The sequence below is a fragment of the Gobio gobio genome (assembly GCF_949357685.1).
Source record: "Gobio gobio genome assembly, chromosome: 11".
NCBI classification, from domain to species: domain Eukaryota; kingdom Metazoa; phylum Chordata; class Actinopteri; order Cypriniformes; family Gobionidae; genus Gobio; species Gobio gobio.
In genome coordinates this window covers 31,192,795-31,211,976 of record NC_137104.1, presented here as the reverse complement: position 1 = coordinate 31,211,976, position 19,182 = coordinate 31,192,795, and the positions used below count along the sequence as shown (strand labels likewise).

At 38.1% G+C, this 19,182-nt stretch overlaps 1 protein-coding gene across 2 annotated transcripts in view; it reads right to left on the bottom strand.

The window, feature by feature from the left end:
• Nucleotides 1-11,856: 11,856 nt before the first annotated feature.
• fkbp10a (FKBP prolyl isomerase 10a) overlaps nt 11,857-19,182 on the bottom strand; it is a 273,156-nt gene continuing 265,830 nt past the window's right edge. For both annotated transcript variants that reach the window (XM_079829365.1, XM_079829366.1), the window contains one exon: nt 11,857-12,217. In XM_079829365.1, the coding sequence (XP_079685491.1) occupies nt 12,029-12,217 (189 nt within the window). In that variant the 3' untranslated portion in view covers nt 11,857-12,028. The remainder of the gene's footprint in view (nt 12,218-19,182) is intronic.

The following is a 19,182-nucleotide window of genomic DNA, read 5'->3' as shown; positions in this document are numbered from 1 at the left end:
TTCAGAGGGTCAAATATGAACTTCTTGTACAGCCATAATATGTAAAAAAAATTCAAACCTTTTTTAGACCTGTAAGCTACTTATTGGAATCAGAAGGGAAGTCAATGAGTGACTTTTTGACCTTTGGGACAAAAATTTGTTCAGTAGGTCAAATATGGACTTTGTACAGCCATAATATGTAAAAATAATACAAAAAAAAATTTAACCTTTTGTAGACCTTTTAGCTACTTATTGGAACCAGAAGGAAAGTCAATGAGTGACTTTTTGACCTTTGGGAAAAAAAATTGTTCAGTAGGTCAAATATGGACTTCTTGTACAGCCATAATATGTAAAAAAAAAAAAAATTCAAACCTTTTTTAGACCTGTAAGCTACTTATTGGAATCAGAAGGGAAGTCAATGAGTGACTTTTTGAACTTTGGAAAAAAAAATTGTTCAGTAGGTCAAATATGGACTTCTTATTCAGCCATAATATATATATAAAAAATAAATACAAAAAAATTCAAACCTTTTGTAGACCTTTTAGCTACTTATTGGAACCAGAAGGAAAGTCAATGAGTGACTTTTTGACCTTTGGAAAAAAAAATTGTTCAGTAGGTCAAATATGGACTTCTTGTACAGCCATAATTTGTAAAAAAAAATTCAAACCTTTTTTAGACCTGTAAGCTACTTATTGGAATCAGATGGGAAGTCAATGAGTGACTTTTTGACCTTTGGAAAAAAAATTGTTCAGTAGGTCAAATATGGACTTTGTACAGCCATAATATGTAACAAATAAATAAATAAATAAAAATTTAACCTTTTGTAGACCTTTTAGCTACTTATTGGAACCAGAAGGAAAGTAAATGAGTGACTTTTTGACCTTTGAAAAAAAATTGTTCAGTAGGTCAAATATGGACATCTTGTACAGACATAATATGTAAAAAAAACACAAAAAAAATTCAAACCTTTTTTAGACCTGTAAGCTACTTATTGGAATCAGAAGGGAAGTCAATGAGTGACTTTTTGACCTTTGGGACAAAAATTTGTTCAGTAGGTCAAATATGGACTTTGTACAGCCATAATATGTAAAAAAATAAAATAAAATTAGTTTAACCTTTTGTAGACCTTTTAGCTATTTGAACCAGAAGGAAAGTCAATGAGTGACTTTTTGACCTTTGGGCCAAAAATATTTTCAGTAGGTCAATATGGACTTCTGTACAGCCATAATATGTAAAAAATAATAATAGTAAAAAAAACATTAAAACATTTTTGTGGAACTTTTGGCTAGCAATTGGATTCAGAAGGGAAGTCAACGAGTGTGTATTTATAGTAAGTTAGTGTTCAAGGACTCTTGGGCCAAAAATTTGTTCAGTAAGATAAATGGACTTTGAAATAAAATTGGATTCAGATTTAAAAATTTTTTTTAAATTAAAACCTTTTGTAGACGTTTTAGCTACTAATTGGAACAAGAAGGGAAGTCAATGAGTGACTTTTTGACCTTTGGGACAAAAATTTGTTCAGTAGGTCAAATATGGACTTCTTGTACAGCCATAATATATATAAAAAAAAATATTAAAAAAATTCAAACATTTTGTAGACCTTTTAGCTACTTATTGGAACCAGAAGGAAAGTCAATGAGTGACTTTTTGACCTTTGGGAAAAAAAATAGTTCAGTAGGTCAAATATGGACTTCTTGTACAGCCATAATATGTAAAAAAAATTCAAACCCTTTGTAGACCTTTTAGCTACTTTTTGGAACCTGAAGGAAAGTCAATGAGTGACTTTTTGACCTTTGGAAAAACATTTTTTTCAGTAGGTCAAATATAGACTTCTTGTACAGCCATAATATATATATATATATATATATATATATATATATATATATATATATATATATATATATATATATATATATATATATATATATATATATATATATATATATATATATATATATATATATATATATATATATATATATATATATATATATATAAAATTCAAACCTTTTGTAGACCTTTTAGCTACTTATTGGAACCAGAAGGAAAGTCAATGAGTGACTTTTTGACCTTTGGAAAAAAAAAATTGTTCAGTAGGTCAAATATGGACTTCTTGTACAGCCATAATATGTAAAAAAAAAAATTAAAAAAAAAATTCAAACCTTTTGTAGACCTTTTAGCTACTTATTGGAACCAGAAGGAAAGTCAATGAGTGACTTTTTGACCTTTGGGACAAAAATTTGTTCAGTAGGTCAAATATGGACTTTGTACAGCCACAATATGTAAAAAAAATTCAAACCTTTTTTAGACCTGTAAGCTACTTATTGGAATCAGAAGGGAAGTCAATGAGTGACTTTTTGACCTTTGGGACAAAAATTTGTTCAGTAGGTCAAATATGGACTTTGTACAGCCATAATATGTAAAAAAAATTCAAACCTTTTGTAGACCCTTTAGCTACTTATTGGAAACAGAAGGAAAGTCAATGAGTGACTTTTTGACCTTTGGGACAAAAATTTGTTCAGTAGGTCAAATATGGACTTTGTACAGCCATAATATGTAAATAATAATAATAATAATAAAAAAAAAAGTTTTAACCTTTTGTAGACCTTTTAGCTACTTATTGGAACCAGAAGGAAAGTCAATGAGTGACTTTTTGACCTTTGGAAAAAAAAATTGTTCAGTAGGTCAAATATGGACATCTTGTACAGCCAAAATATGTAAAAAAAAAATTCAAACCCTTTGTAGACCTTTTAGCTACTTTTTGGAACCTGAAGGAAAGTCAATGAGTGACTTTTTGACCTTTGGAAAAAAAAAAAATTCAGTAGGTCAAATATAGACTTCTTGTACAGCCATAATATGTAAAAAAATTAAATAAAATAAAAATCAAACCTTTTGTAGACCTTTTAGCTACTTATTGGAATCAGATGGGAAGTCAATGAGTGACTTTTTGACCTTTGGGACAAAAATTTGTTCAGTAGGTCAAATATGGACTTTGTACAGCCATAATATGTAAAAAATAAATAAATAGATAAAAATGTAACCTTTTGTAGACCTTTTAGCTACTTATTGGAACCAGAAGGAAAGTAAATGAGTGACTTTTTGACCTTTGGAAAAAAAAATTGTTCAGTAGGTCAAATATGGACTTCTTGTACAGCCATAATATGTAAAAAAAAAAAAAAAAAAAATTCAAACCTTTTGTAGACCTTTTAGCTACTTATTGGAACCAGAAGGAAAGTCAATTAGTGACTTTTTGACCTTTGGAAAAAAAAAATTGTTCAGTAGGTCAAATATGGACTTCTTGTATAGCCATAATATGTATATAAAAAAAAAATGTAAACCTTTTTTAGACCTTTAAGCTACTTATTGGAATCAGAAGGGACTTCAATTAGTGACTTTTTGACCTTTGGGACAATAATTTGTTGAGTAGGTCAAATATGGACTTCTTGTACAGCCATAAAATGTAAAAAAAATAAATAAAAAAATCAAACCTTTTGTAGACCTTTTGGCTACTTATTGGAACCAGAAGTAAAGTCAATGAGTGACTTTTTGACCTTTGGGACAAAAATTTGTTCAGTAGGTCAAATATGGACTTCTTGTACAGCCATAATATGTAAAAAAAAAAAAAAAATTCAAACCTTTTTTAGACCTGTAAGCTACTTATTGGAATCAGAAGGGACGTCAATGAGTGACTTTTTGACCTTTGGGACAAAAATTTGTTCAGTAGGTCAAATATGGACTTCTTGTACAGCCATAATATGTAAAAAAATATAAATATATATATATATTTTAAATTCAAACCTTTTTTAGACCTGTAAGCTACTTATTGGAATCAGAAGGGAAGTCAATGAGTGACTTTTTGACCTTTGGGACAAAAATTTGTTCAGTAGGTCAAATATGGACTTCTTGTACAGCCATAATATGTAAAAAAATATAAATATATATATATATTTTAAATTCAAACCTTTTTTAGACCTGTAAGCTACTTATTGGAATCAGAAGGGAAGTCAATGAGTGACTTTTTTACCTTTGGGACAAAAATTTGTTCAGTAGGTCAAATATGGACTTTGTACAGCCATAATATGTAAAAAAAAAAAAAATTGTTTAACCTTTTGTAGACATTTTAGCTATTGGAACCAGAAGGAAAGTCAATGAGTGACTTTTTTACCTTTGGGACAAAAATTTGTTCAGTAGGTCAAATATGGACTTTGTACAGCCATAATATGTAAATAATAATAATAATAATTAAAAAAAAAGTTTTAACCTTTTGTAGACCTTTTAGCTACTTATTGGAACCAGAAGGAAAGTCAATGAGTGACTTTTTGACCTTTGGAAAAAAAAATTGTTCAGTAGGTCAAATATGGACTTCTTGTACAGCCATAATATGTAAAAAAATATAAATATATATATATATTTTAAATTCAAACCTTTTTTAGACCTGTAAGCTACTTATTGGAATCAGAAGGGAAGTCAATGAGTGACTTTTTTACCTTTGGGACAAAAATTTGTTCAGTAGGTCAAATATGGACTTTGTACAGCCATAATATGTAAAAAAAAAAAAAAAAATTGTTTAACCTTTTGTAGACATTTTAGCTATTGGAACCAGAAGGAAAGTCTATTAGTGACTTTTTGACCTTTGGGACAAAAATTTGTTCAGTAGGTCAAATATGGACTTCTTGTACAGCCATAATATGTAAAAAAAAAAAACACACACACAAAAAAACAAATGTAACCTTTTGTAGACCCTTTAGCTACTTATTGGAACCAGAAGGAAAGTCAATGAGTGACTTTTTGACCTTTGGGACAAAAATTTGTTCAGTAGGTCAAATATGGACTTTGTACAGCCATAATATGTAAATAATAATAATAATAATTAAAAAAAAAGTTTTAACCTTTTGTAGACCTTTTAGCTACTTATTGGAACCAGAAGGAAAGTCAATGAGTGACTTTTTGACCTTTGGAAAAAAAAATTGTTCAGTAGGTCAAATATGGACTTCTTGTACAGCCATAATATGTAAAAAAATTCAAACCTTTTTTAGACCTGTAAGCTACTTATTGGAATCAGATGGGAAGTCAATGAGTGACTTTTTGACCTTTGGGACAAAAATTTGTTCAGTAGGTCAAATATGGACTTTGTACAGCCATAATATGTAAAAAATAAATAAATAAATAAAAATGTAACCTTTTGTAGACCTTTTAGCTACTTATTGGAACCAGAAGGAAAGTAAATGAGTGACTTTTTGACCTTTGGAAAAAAAAAATTGTTCAGTAGGTCAAATATGGACTTCTTGTACAGCCATAATATGTAAAAAATAAAAATAAAAATAATATTCAAACCTTTTGTAGACCTTTTAGCTACTTATTGGAACCAGAAGGAAAGTCAATGAGTGACTTTTTGACCTTTGGAAAAAAAAAAATGTTCAGTAGGTCAAATATGGACTTCTTGTATAGCCATAATATGTATATAAAAAAAAATGTAAACCTTTTTTAGACCTTTAAGCTACTTATTGGAATCAGAAGGGACTTCAATGAGTGACTTTTTGACCTTTGGGACAATAATTTGTTGAGTAGGTCAAATATGGACTTTGTACAGCCATAATATGTAAAAAATAAATAAATAAATAAAAATGTAACCTTTTGTAGACCTTTTAGCTACTTATTGGAACCAGAAGGAAAGTCAATGAGTGACTTTTTGACCTTTGGAAAAAAAAATTGTTCAGTAGGTCAAATATGGACTTCTTGTACAGCCATAATATGTAAAAAAATTCAAACCTTTTTTAGACCTGTAAGCTACTTATTGGAATCAGATGGGAAGTCAATGAGTGACTTTTTGACCTTTGGGACAATAATTTGTTGAGTAGGTCAAATATGGACTTTGTACAGCCATAATATGTAAAAAATAAATAAATAAATAAAAATGTAACCTTTTGTAGACCTTTTAGCTACTTATTGGAACCAGAAGAAAAGTAAATGAGTGACTTTTTGACCTTTGGAAAAAAAAAATTGTTCAGTAGGTCAAATATGGACTTCTTGTACAGCCATAATATGTAAAAAAAAAAAAAAATATATATATTCAAACCTTTTGTAGACCTTTTAGCTACTTATTGGAACCAGAAGGAAAGTCAATGAGTGACTTTTTGACCTTTGGAAAAAAAAAATTGTTCAGTAGGTCAAATATGGACTTCTTGTATAGCCATAATATGTATATATAAAAAAAAATGTAAACCTTTTTTAGACCTTTAAGCTACTTATTGGAATCAGAAGGGACTTCAATGAGTGACTTTTTGACCTTTGGGACAAAAATTTGTTCAGTAGGTCAAATATGGACTTTGTACAGCCATAATATGTAAAAAATAAATAAATAAATAAAAATGTAACCTTTTGTAGACCTTTTAGCTACTTATTGGAACCAGAAGGAAAGTAAATGAGTGACTTTTTGACCTTTGGGACAAAAATTTGTTCAGTAGGTCAAATATGGACTTCTTGTACAGCCATAATATGTAAAAAAAAAAAAAAAAAAATTAAAACCTTTTTTAGACCTGTAAGCTACTTATTGGAATCAGAAGGGACGTCAATGAGTGACTTTTTGACCTTTGGGACAAAAATTTGTTCAGTAGGTCAAATATGGACTTCTTGTACAACCATAATATGTAAAAAATATAGATATATATATATTTTTTAAATTCAAACCTTTTTTAGACCTGTAAGCTACTTATTGGAATCAGAAGGGAAATCAATGAGTGACTTTTTTACCTTTGGGACAAAAATTTGTTCAGTAGGTCAAATATGGACTTCTTGTACAGCCATAATATGTAAAAAAAAAAAATTGTTTAACCTTTTGTAGACCTTTTAGCTATTGGAACCAGAAGGAAAGTCAATGAGTGACTTTTTGACCTTTGGGACAAAAATTTGTTCAGTAGGTCAAATATGGACTTCTTGTACAGCCATAATATGTAAAAAAAAAAAAAATTTTTTTTTTTTTTAACCTTTTAGCTTTTTGTAAAAAAAAAAAATAATAAAAAAAAATAATCAAACCTTTTTTAGACCTGTAAGCTACTTATTGGAATCAGATGGGAAGTCAATGAGTGACTTTTTGACCTTTGGGACAAAAATTTGTTCAGTAGGTCAAATATGGACTTTGTACAGCCATAATATGTAAAAAAAACAAAAAAAAAACAAAATTGTACCTTTTGTAGACCTTTTAGCTACTTTTTTAATGCCATAAATATGTTCAAAAAGTAATATTTGAACTTCTGATGAAACATAAGAAAAGTCTATGAGAATGTATAGAATTTTCAAGATTGAGAACTCTTTGGACATAAATTAGTCCAATAGGTCAAATACGGACTACTGTCTGGCTAATGAAACATCAAAAGGAGAGTATGTATTCAAAGTTAAAGTTCAAAGACCCTTTGGCCGGAAATAAGTACTACTTGAACATACTGATGAAACATCAGAAGAAGTCTTTCAGTATTTATAGAAAGTTTTATAAATCGTAAATTCAGATATTTATTCTTTGTAATGTGTGAAAAGTATTGATATTAAAAGTGAATTGTTTGTACCTGATTGTATGTGTTTTTTCATAGTGTGATTTTTGGGGAATTGTATTGAATCCAATTAGGGTCAATTTGACCCGGACCATAAGGAGTGTAACCAGAAATCGAACAGTGCACGAGGGTTAAGAGTGCTCCGCCAGCCAGCGCCACAGACACCCCACCATTGAGGGTAGTGAGAGAGGAAAAACTTGTGCAGTTTGCTGGCACTTCCATATTTTTGGCACCAATGGACCTATTTTGTTGTTAATAGTGAAAAGCTCTCTTGTGTCTGGATGTGTTCCTGAGGAGCTAAAGATTGTAACAGTTTAACCGCTTCTGAAGAAGCCTTCATTAGTTCCTGCAGTTGAAAACTAGTACCCCAGTGCCAGTGGTACCCAAATTCTCAATAAAAGAGCAGTTTCCAATATCTCTGGGTGCCAAGAGGGCGCCTGACAGTGTTCGACGCTTCCATGCCTTGTCACTCTCAGACGCCTCTCTGTTCGCCAGCAGGGGGTGCCGGCTGTGGGGACGCACCCCAGAGGCCTTCCCGCACTCGCACACCCCCTCAGCGGAAGCAGTTAAGTGTTGCACAGCACACTCAGACCCCACTTCGGGCCGCCACCAGGCCGTCAGAGTCGGGTCCCTGCATGCCGCCTCGCTGCCCCGCTGCGGGTACGTCTGTGGTGCTGTTGATCCCACTTGCACGGTCCCTGGGAGCCTGGCTAGCGCTTCCCAGACCGTCTCGCTGGCTCATCCGTACCATCAGACTCGGCTATGCGATTCAGTTTGCCCGGCGTCCCCCCAAGTTCAGGGGCGTTCACTTCACCTCCGTGTCGAAGGAGAACACTCCTGTGCTCCAGGCGGAGATCGCGGTCCTACTGGCGAAGGACGCGATAGAGCCTGTCCCTCTAGCCGATATGAAGACCGGCTTCTACAGCCCGTACTTCATTGTACCCAAGAAAGGCGGCGGGTTACGGCCGATCTTGGATCTGCGGTTCTTGAACTGGTCCCTTCACAGGCTGCCGTTCAAGATGCTCACGCAGAAACGCATCTTCAGGTACAGCCGTCCCCAAGATTGGTTTGCAGCGATCGACCTGAAGGACGCGTACTTTCATGTTTCGATTCTCCCTCGACACATACCATTTCTTCACTTTGTGTTCGACGGACGAGCATATCAGTACAAAGTCTTAAACTTCGGGCTAGCCCTCTTGCCCCGCGTCTTCACGAAGGTTGCAGAGGCGGCCAGTGCTCCCATGAGAGAGCGTGGCGTTCGCATCCTCAACTACCTCGACAACTGGCTGATCCTTGCCCAGTCGCGAGGGCAGTTGTGCGAACACAGGGACATGGTGCTCAGACACCTCAGCCAGTTGGGCCTTCGGATCAAATGGGAGAAGAGCAAACTCTGCCCCATGCAGAGGATCTCTTTTCTCGGGATGGAGCTGGACTCGGTCGCCCAGACACCGCGCCTCACAGAGGAGCGCGTCCAGTCGGTGTTGAACTGCTTGAATTCGTTCAAATGCAGGACAGCGGCACCACTGAAACATTTTCAGAGGCTCCTGGGGCATATGGCATCTGCAACTGCGGTAACGCAGCTCGGATTGCTTCATATGAGACCGCTTCAACGCTGGCTACACGATCGAGTCCCGAGATGGGCGTGGCACAGCGGATACCTCTGTGTCCAAGTGACGCAGAGATGCCGACAAACCTTCAGCCCGTGGTCGGACCCTTCTTTTCTACGGGCAGGAGTGCTTCTAGAACAAGTGTCCAGGCATGCTGTTGTCTCCACGGATGCCTCATCCACCGGCTGGGGTGCCACGTACAACGGGCTTGCAGTTTCGGGTCTGTGGACGGGACCCCAGTTGTTAGCAGTTCGTCTTGCACTCAGCCGCCTCAAGGGGCCGCTCAGAGGCAAGCACGTTCTGGTCCGTACGGACAGCACTGCGGCCGCTGCGTACATCAACCGGACTTGGTTCCCGGAACTGATGCTCCTCGCGACAGTACCTCCTTGGTCCATTCCTCTGAGGAAGGACCTCCTGATTCAGAGACGGGGCACCCTCTGGCACCCACGTCCGGACCTCTGGAGACTCCATGTCCGGTCCCTGGATGGGACGTGGAGGTTCTAGGTGGCCTACCACAAAACGTGGTAGGCACCATCTCTTCCGCTAGAGCTCCCTCTACGAGACGGCTCTATGCGTTGAAGTGGAACCTGTTCGTCGACTGGTGCTCTTCTCGCGAGAAGACCCCCGAAGGTGTACGATCGGCTCTGTGCTTTCCTTTCTACAGAGCGGGTTGGAGCGAAGGCTGTCTCCCTCCACCCTCAAGGTGTATGTTGCCGCTAATCATGACTTGGTAGATGGAAAGTCCTTAGGTAAGCACGACCTGATCATCAGGTTCCTGAGGGGGGCGAGGAGACTAAATCCGCCTCGCCCTCCCTCAATACCCTCTTGGGACTTAAGTCTGGTGCTTACCGTACTGCAGACGGCGCCCTTCGAGCCTTTGCTGTCAGCTGAGTTAAAAGTTGTCACTAAAGACAGTACTCCTAACTGCATTGGCCACTATCAAGAGGGTAGGGGACCTGCTGGCATTTTCGGTCGACGAATCGTGCCTGGAATTCGGGCCTGGTAACTCTCATGTAATCCTGAGACCCCGGCCTGGATATGTGCCCAAGGTTCCCACCACTCCCTTCCGGGACCAGGTGGTGAGCCTGAAAGCGCTGCCTTCGGAGGAGGCAGACCCAGCCCTAGCTTTCCTCTGTCCGGTCCTATACGTTGAACGTGACCGACTGAAAGGGAACGTCTCGGTTAGGTATGGTAACAGGGAACGGAGACGTACGTCCCGTCGCCACAGTTGCTGTACCATCACTGCATGGCCGAGTCAATAGTTCGGCTGCTCTCGCTTCTTGTTTATACCCGCGGTGGAGCGCGAGATGCAAATCTCGCACGCCAATGGCCCATTGGCCCGTTCTCTATATCTCGAAGCTGATAGGGGCTCCCTGAAGTGATCCCAATTCGTCGGTGACATCTGACGTACGTCTCCGTTCCCTCCTTCAGGGAACGAGGGTTACCATACGTAACCGAGACCTTTCGTTTTGGGGGAGGGCGTTGGATTGGTTTGTTTCTTTTTTGTCAAATAGAACATTTGTCAGTGTCAGTTGGAGATGAAGTATCCCACTGTTCAGAAATTAACTGTGGTGTTCTGCAGGGTTCCCTGTTGGGACCAATTCTGTTTTCCATTTAAATGCTTCCTCTTGGCTCTGTAATTCAAAAACATAATATAAATTTTCACTGCTATGCAGATGACCTACAGTTATTTTAATATTTGAGTTCCAAGGATCTGACTAGTTTAGATGTCCTTCAAGCATGTTTAACCTATATATATATAAAAAAAGCATGGCTTCAAACTTTCTGCAGTTAAACACTGTTAAAACTGAAGTTGTAATAATTGGTCAGAGGTTGAGTAAAAATCAGATTGAGCTAGCTCTAGTTAGAAATGTGTGTTTATTTTGACACCTTATTTTTGAATATCATATTAAGAAGTTGGATCAGTCTTGTTTTTATAAGTTAGGAAAGGTGAGGCGGTTTTAATGATACAGAAAAGCTTCTTCATGCTTTAATTTAATCCCATGTTGATTATGTCGTTTCTTCTTCTACAAATCATCAGACTTTATCACATTTATAATTAGTACAGAAGGCTATGGCCAGACTATTGACACAAACAAAGTTATTTAAAGTTATTTTAGCTTATTTACACTGGGTAGTTTATTTTAGGAATGATTTTAAGATTTTGTTGTTGACATACAAAGCATTAAATGGTTTGGCACCTATGTATTTAGCTGAGCTTTTGAGACCTTATGAAACACTGAGGTGTCTTAGATCTTCTTTTAAACAAATTGCTGGCTGTTCCTAGAACCAAATATAAGACTAAAGGAGACAGAACATTTGCAGTAAGGGCTCCAAAGTTATGGAATAGTTTGCCAGTGGACATTAGATCCGCGGAATGTGTATAATTTGTTTAAATGTGCTTTTAGTATTTTGTGATGACTTTTTGTGGTGTTTTAGGGTTTGTGTATTTTATATTTTTATTACATTTTGTTTGTTTTATATATTGTGTATCTCTTCATGAATGTATTAATGATTGTGATATATTGTGCAAAGCACTTTGTGCATTGCAGCTTTAAATGTGCTATATAAATAAAATGTTACTTACTTACTAGCCTAACCTTTACATACTTAACTACCCTAATTAAACATTTTATTTAATATATATATATATATATATATACAAATACATAGCAATAGCACAATTAAATACAATAAACAAGCATATCAATTAAATAAACCATGCTGAAATAAATCTTTTCATCTTTTATAGTGCAATTTATGTAATTGGAACATTACACATTACCTATGTATTCCCTGCACCAAGGTTGATTTATTCAGCCAATTACAATTGAATTACACAAAAACCTGATATTTCAAAAAACAAGTCTTTCTAAAGACCCCATTCTCTAGTTGGCCTTACAACTCCTCATGTTTAGGCACTTCCTCTTCCTCATTTACTATGGTGTTCAGTTCATCTTCAGTTATCTTGCCGTCTGTGTTGCGATCTTGAATTTTGAACATTTCCTTTAGGATAGTGTCACTGTCTATTCCTGGATGGATGCGGCCTCTGCCTTCAGCCACCTGTAGCATAATGAATGCTGAAAACTGCAAAAAAAAAAGAACAAAAATCAATTGGTAATCAGTTTTTGCTGCAGAGTGCAGTTTAGTTAGGCATCATTGAAGACTTTCTCAGGTGTTTTTTTTTTTTTTTTTTGTCTTGCAAGTCAGTGTAGAGGGTAAACGTGAGTTAGGCATGTCTTGTTTTGATTATCTTTTTGCTTTGGTCACCTCTCATGTGAGTCCTTACATTAGTAAATACTGTAAATTATTATTAAAAAGAGCTCTTTCCAACTTCTTGCCCCGCATTATCGTTTCCTTTTGTATTGGCTTTTAGATTAGATTAGATTCACCTTTATTGTCATTACACAAGTACAGGTACAAGGCAACGAAATGCAGTTTAGGTCTAACCAGAAGTGCAATAGCAGCAAGTGCAGGATATACAATGGTTGCATAAATGCAGGACATGGATATGTCCTAAACATATGTATAGTGAAGTGACGTGTGGCCAAGTATGGTGACCCATACTTGGAATTTGTGCTCTGCATTTAACCCATCCAAGTGCACACACACAGTAGTGAACACACACACACACACACACCGTGAACACACACCCAGAGCAGTGGGCAGCCATATTGCTGCGGCGCCCGGGGAGCAGTTGGGGGTTCGGTGCATTGCTCAAGGGTCTCACCTCAGTCGTGGTATTGAGGGTGGAGGAGAGAGCTGGTTATTCACTCCTCCCACCGACAATTCCTGCCGGACCTGAGACTCGAACCCGCAACCTTCCGGTTACAAGTCCGACTCTCTAACCATTAGGCCACGACTGCCCACGAGCCCATCTCCCTATAGAGATGGCTATTACTATAAATAGAATTTTACAGGTGAATATGTACTATGAATATAATATACAGATGGTTATTACTATAAAAATAATTTACAGATAGATATGTACTGAATATAAACAGATGGCTATTACTATAAACAGAATTTTACAGGTGAATATGTACTATGAATATAATTAGAGTTGGATGAATCCGTGTAGCATTCGTTCAGTCGATTTTTGATTTAATATTGAAAGTTGAAAAACGAAATTTCGACTTTTGCAAATTTCGCTGCTACAGCTGTAGCCTACGGATTCTTAACGCGTTTATTGCAGCTACATTTCATATTTTTCTCATCAAACAACCAGACTAACGAATGGCTCGACACAACCCGTACCGGGGCGGGGCCTAGACAGGGCTTTCGTCTGTGTAGACCAGCAGTTTTAGTCCAGGAAAGTGCAAGGGGTCTGCAAAATAATTTGTTATATCCTACCGTATTTTCCATACTGTAAAGTCACGTTTTTTTTTTCATGAAACATGCCGTGATTTATTCCAAAGTGACTTATATAATGCATTTAACGTCAAATAATCGGAATGTTGACTTTTTAAAGTAGGCGCGTCCAGTATTCGCTGTATTTTAGTTCATGTTTCTGTTGTGCGTCAGAGAGATGTTCATATGAGACCGAGACGCGCTGTTGGAGCCATTCTGTATATTGGCATGGGTGGCACTGTGATCTCCCACAAGCCTTCTTAAGACGGGGGCTAATTACTGCAGGTGTGGCGCACAGCAAGGTATATGGTTTTTGACCGTGAAACGGCGTGTGGGCTAATCATGGAGACTGACAGTTAAGTTTATTGTTTTATTTTTTTGTTATCTTAATAAATGGATTGGCATATCCGACTTTAAGTTCACACTCTTGAAAGTTTATTATTTTTTATTTTTATTTTTTTTAAGTCAAGAGGAAACAGCACGTCAAAAACGCGCATGCAAAACGACTTAAATGTGTGCCAAAAATTAGTCAAAAACCCCACCTCTGTATGAGAAAAAGACTGATCAAGTTTAAACGACATGGACCTTGTGCTGTTTGAGCACCTTGTCTTCGACGGTGACCGGTAGCGGAGATCGGTGACGGTGGTCGGGACTGGTAGCGGAGAGAGATCGGTGACGGTGGTCGGTGATCGGTAGCGGTGAGAGATCGGTGATGGTGGTCGGTGAACGGTAGCGGATGTTGGAGTAAAATGCTTTGAGCCTCACTGTGGATAGTAAGGCGGTCCGGACTCGGTCAGGACGGACGCCATAGACGGCTAAGTTTGGTGGGCATTCTCACATTGGACAGTGAGAATTGGACACTACATCAAGTCAAGTCAAGTCAACTTTTTTTATATAGCGCTTTTAACAATGCAGATTGTTTCAAAGCAGCTTTACAGTGTTAAACAGGAAAATAATGGAGCATAATTTTATTCAGCCGTCTAGCCATTCTGGAGAAAACGGTGATGTCATCAGTTCACACACTGATTCTGAGTGTCCTGAGTCCTGATCGATTGCTCCTGTCTGCCTGTTTGCCTCCTGCCTGTGTGTAGCTCTGTACAGCCTTGCTTGCGTTTGAATCTCTATTTTGATATATCTTCTTTGTTCTACTGCTAAATATAACTTACTCATCACCATACATTGTTTAAATATTGCCTATCACGTTAAATTTGACATCGCTGGCTTTTAATCTAAATCACCATCACACGTTAGCATTTCGCTAGCCTGTTAGCTTGTCATCTCTGCACCCGGGTCTCCTGTTCAGTTCATTAGTTGGATTAGTAAATAGTGTCCAGCAAACAATTGTGGTAAGTTTGATTAATCAACAAACACAGTAAGTCATGTCATCTCCTGTCATTCTTACTTGCACCACATGCTGTATGTTTAGTATAGGCTTCTCCGTTGGCGAACAGGGCTTCACATGTGATAAATGTAAGGAGATATAGTTAGGCTGACGGAGAAGATTTCAGAATTAGAAACACGCATCCATACTTTATCTGAGAGTAGTGAGGATGTAACAGCTTTAGATACTGATTTGGATGCGAATAGCTTAGTGAACTCTGTACATTCTTCGGTTCCGGCTGCAGGGCCCCCGCAGCAGGGAAACTGGGTGACAGTAAGACGGCATAGTCGCAGATCAAAAAATCACTTTTCTGTTCCGGTTAGAACATCAAACAGGTTCTCCCCTCTCAGTGAAGCACCCACTGAGTATCCTGTTGAAAGTGCCCTAATCATTGGTGATTCTATTACACGGAACGTGAAAATAGAGACACCAGCCACCATAGTCACATGTTTACCGGGAGCCAGAGCGCCTGACATCAAAGCAAATTTAAAAGTGCTGGCTAAAGCTAATCGTAAATTCTCTAAGATTATTATTCACGTCGGCACTAATGATGTTCGACTTCGCCAGTCGGAGATCACCAAAATTAACATTAAAGAGGTGTGTGAACTCGCTAGTACGATGTCAGAGGCTGTTTATTGTTCTGGACCGCTCCCTGTAAAAAGGAGTGATGAGATAGTTAGGCAGACTATCATCACTCAATGGCTGGTTGTCTAAGTGGTATCCGCAAAATAACATATAGGATTCATAGACAATTGGAAAAGTTTTTGGGGCAGACCTGACCTGTTGAAGAAGGATGGCATCCATCCCTCCTGGGGTGGTTCCGCTCTTCTCTCTAGTAATTTGGCACATAGTCTTAGAGCTAAACCTTGACTCTGTAGCGTCTGGAGTGTCTCTCAACTAGGATCAAAGTGATCAGAGATGCTTTCCTCCAAACAGCTCTGCATATAAATTAAATTTCTGCCCCACTGGCTCCGGCGGGTCTGAGTCAAATGGCACCTCCGACTGTTTAATGGCCAGCTAGAAGATGACCAGAAGATACTAGCGATGGCCCTTTCTGAACTTCAATCAGATTTTAATCAGCCAGAACAGTTCCCTCACCCTTCAGTCTGGAGGGGCCATGGGGGGTTGACTCTAGGGCTGGGCGATATGGAGCAAAAAATATATCTCGATATATTTTGCTATATCTCGATATACGATATATATCTCGATATCTTTACAGGAAAAATAACCCCCCAAAAACTACTGCAAAAACAAATATGCCAAATACCACACAGTCTTTTTTTTATTGAAATGCAAATAGGTAGGCAGTTCATGTAGGAACAAAGTAGGGATGCAACAATACAGTTAGTCCACAGTTCAATACATACCTTTTTTTTTTTACCACGGTTTTCGGTTCGGTTTGGTTCTGATGGCTAGTCGCATCAGATTTTTGCTATTCTATTCTTAGCCGAACCGCAAGAGCTTAAGGAGGAAAAAATACTATTTTTTTATTGCAAACTCTTTCTTTATTTTACTTAAAAGACTTGAAAAACCTTAGTTAAACTTAAAACTTTACTTTTAAAAAACCTTGTACACATTCCTAGTGTACTGTATAATATAAAATAAATATATATTTATAAAGATTTACACTGGCAGCTCAGAGCTGTGTAATGTATGAATGTAAATGTAATGTAAATGTAAAAATAAAACACTACATAGACTTCCCTATAAAATATACACTGATTCTTATTAAAGCTACTGTATTAGTTTTTCAGTCAAGAGCCGTGAGTGATTTTGTCTTTGTCTTGTTATTTTATTAACCACTAAAGGAATAGTTCACTCAAATTAAAATTCTGTCATTGATTACGCACGCTCAAGTTGTTTTAAACCTGAATAAAGTTCTTTCTTCTGTTGGACATAACATATATTTTGAAGAATATTGGAAACCAAACAGTTGCTGGTCCCCATTGTAGGAAATAATAATATGAATGTCAATCACTACCATCAGCTGTTTGTGTTCAACAGAAGAAATTAATACAGGTTTGGAACAACATTAGAGTGAGTAAATAATGACATCATTTTAGAGGTGAACTGTCCCTTTAAGGACAAGCGGCAGCGTGTTCACTGGCTGCCCTGCTGTCAATTTAAGACTTTCACGCATCTAATATACAGACACACGCCGATTTTACTTTCACTTTAGACAACCGACTGTGTTATGTTAACCTTGTGAGTATTTGACAGTATTAGCGCAGTAAGATTTAGTCCAGTAATCACTTGTTTGCCAGGCTTTTAGTGCGCGCGCTCGGGAAAGCGCATGGTGCCCTACGCGCAAGGCTTTAAAACGCATGCAAATAATGAATTTTCATTCAAAAATAAAACAACTCAAATCAAGGGCATAGTAAGTAACCTTCTCCAGCAAGCAATCCGCTCTCTCTCCGTAGTGTACAGTCGCGGGAGTTCTTGTCTCGCAAAGTAATGCTGCCTAGGTAAACTGTATCTTGGATCAAGTGTTTGAGAACCAACTGTCGGCATTCATGGCAGTAGACATCTGTCTGCTGTTCGTCCGACGCCTTAAAACCGAAGTATCACCATATAATGGAGCCAGTTGTTTTTAAGACGAGTTCTGTAGCCTCCGAGCTGGTTGCGGACGCCGCCATGACAACACGCGAGGGGAGGGGGAACAAAAGCAAGGAGGCGGGGGGCGAGCGAGCGGGCGCGAGCACAGCACAGAGAAGGCAAACAAGCAAAGTGGCGGAATCAGAATTAAATATAAACAATATATCGATATATACGATATGTCAAAATCCATATCGTGTTTAAAAAATATCTCGATATATTTTAAATATCGAGATATCGCCCACCCCTAGTTGACTCTAACACAAACACACACAACACACACACACACACACACACACACACACACACACACACACACACACACACACACACACACACACACACACACACACACACACACACACACACACACACACACACACACACACACACACACACACACACACACACAAGCATTCCCCTCTATTTAGCCTTTAATTAAACTATCCCAGAAATTACATATATGATGATTTCTTAAGTGTATGCATGCTCCCTATATTTCTTATGCTTGCGTGATGTAAGAGCTATCTTAAACGCTCCAAATTGCTCTGTATAGAAGATGCACTGCCTTCATGTCTATAAACCAAGGCATGTCTGATGTCTAAATGTTCCTTTTTCTCTGTCTTAGTCAATGGTACAAAGTATATGATTATGAGATGTACCACTAGTATGGTTAGGTCTTTGGAGTGAAACTTTACTAATTCTGGATTCCAGCAAGAACATTCCATTGAGTAATAAAGTCCGAACAAAGAAAGTCTCTCCCGCCTGAAATTCACACCAACGATTGGTCGTCTCAGGGAAAATGGGCGTAGTTAATGGACTTTAAAGGACAGAAACACCCACACATTGTTGCTCAGTCAACTTGCAAGGACCCCGACGAGACAAATTTCCTTTTCCTCCCATCTCATCAGCGCGGCTCGCGGGCTTCGACCTGCGAGCCGGCGCGGTCCAGCCAAGCTGTTGTTTCCTTTGAAGATCGACGTGCTCCGCGACGCAGTCAGCGGCGCGTTCCACCAGACGAGGAACTCAGCTGGACGAGATGAACTTTCCCTTCCAAGACGCTCCCTTCCCAAACACCTTTAAAACTCCCGCGGACCAACGAAGCTCCGGAAGAACCAAACGGAGAGAGCGCTTCAGCGCACGAACACTCTGAGAAACGCCAACGCACGCATCTTGCTTTACACAACACCAAGAAACCATGCAAGTATCAATTCTACCGAAATTTAGATGCGTTTTAAGATTGTACCCCTGTTTAAGGTGATATAGTTCTTGCTGGCTCCAATGGTTATGTCTGGGAAGGTGTCGGATCGGACACGATCATACCCTCCTTCCTTTCCCTTCCCCCTCATCCTCCTCTTTACTTTCCACTATTCTGTAAATACATGTATTCTTTATGTAGTCATATGTAATCGTAGTATTAGTCTTTATTAAAACCATGATATTCACGTTTTGATTGTCATTGTTTTGCTCACGGAACACGAGTCCCTTTAATGTCAGATCTAAGCTACGAGCTCTTATAAGCATTGTTGAATGCTTTAATTAATACCATAACTCGGAAAGTTTGTCCTTTGTGGCCAGAGGGATAAACTTCCCGAAAATTGGGTAGAAAGAATAGACCTGGTGAGTGGATAAAGAATCTCCGCTCGTTCTTTAAACGGAACGGAGAGGAATTTTGAATCAGCTCCCTAGGTTATTCTGTGATTATTTAATATAGATATATTTGTAG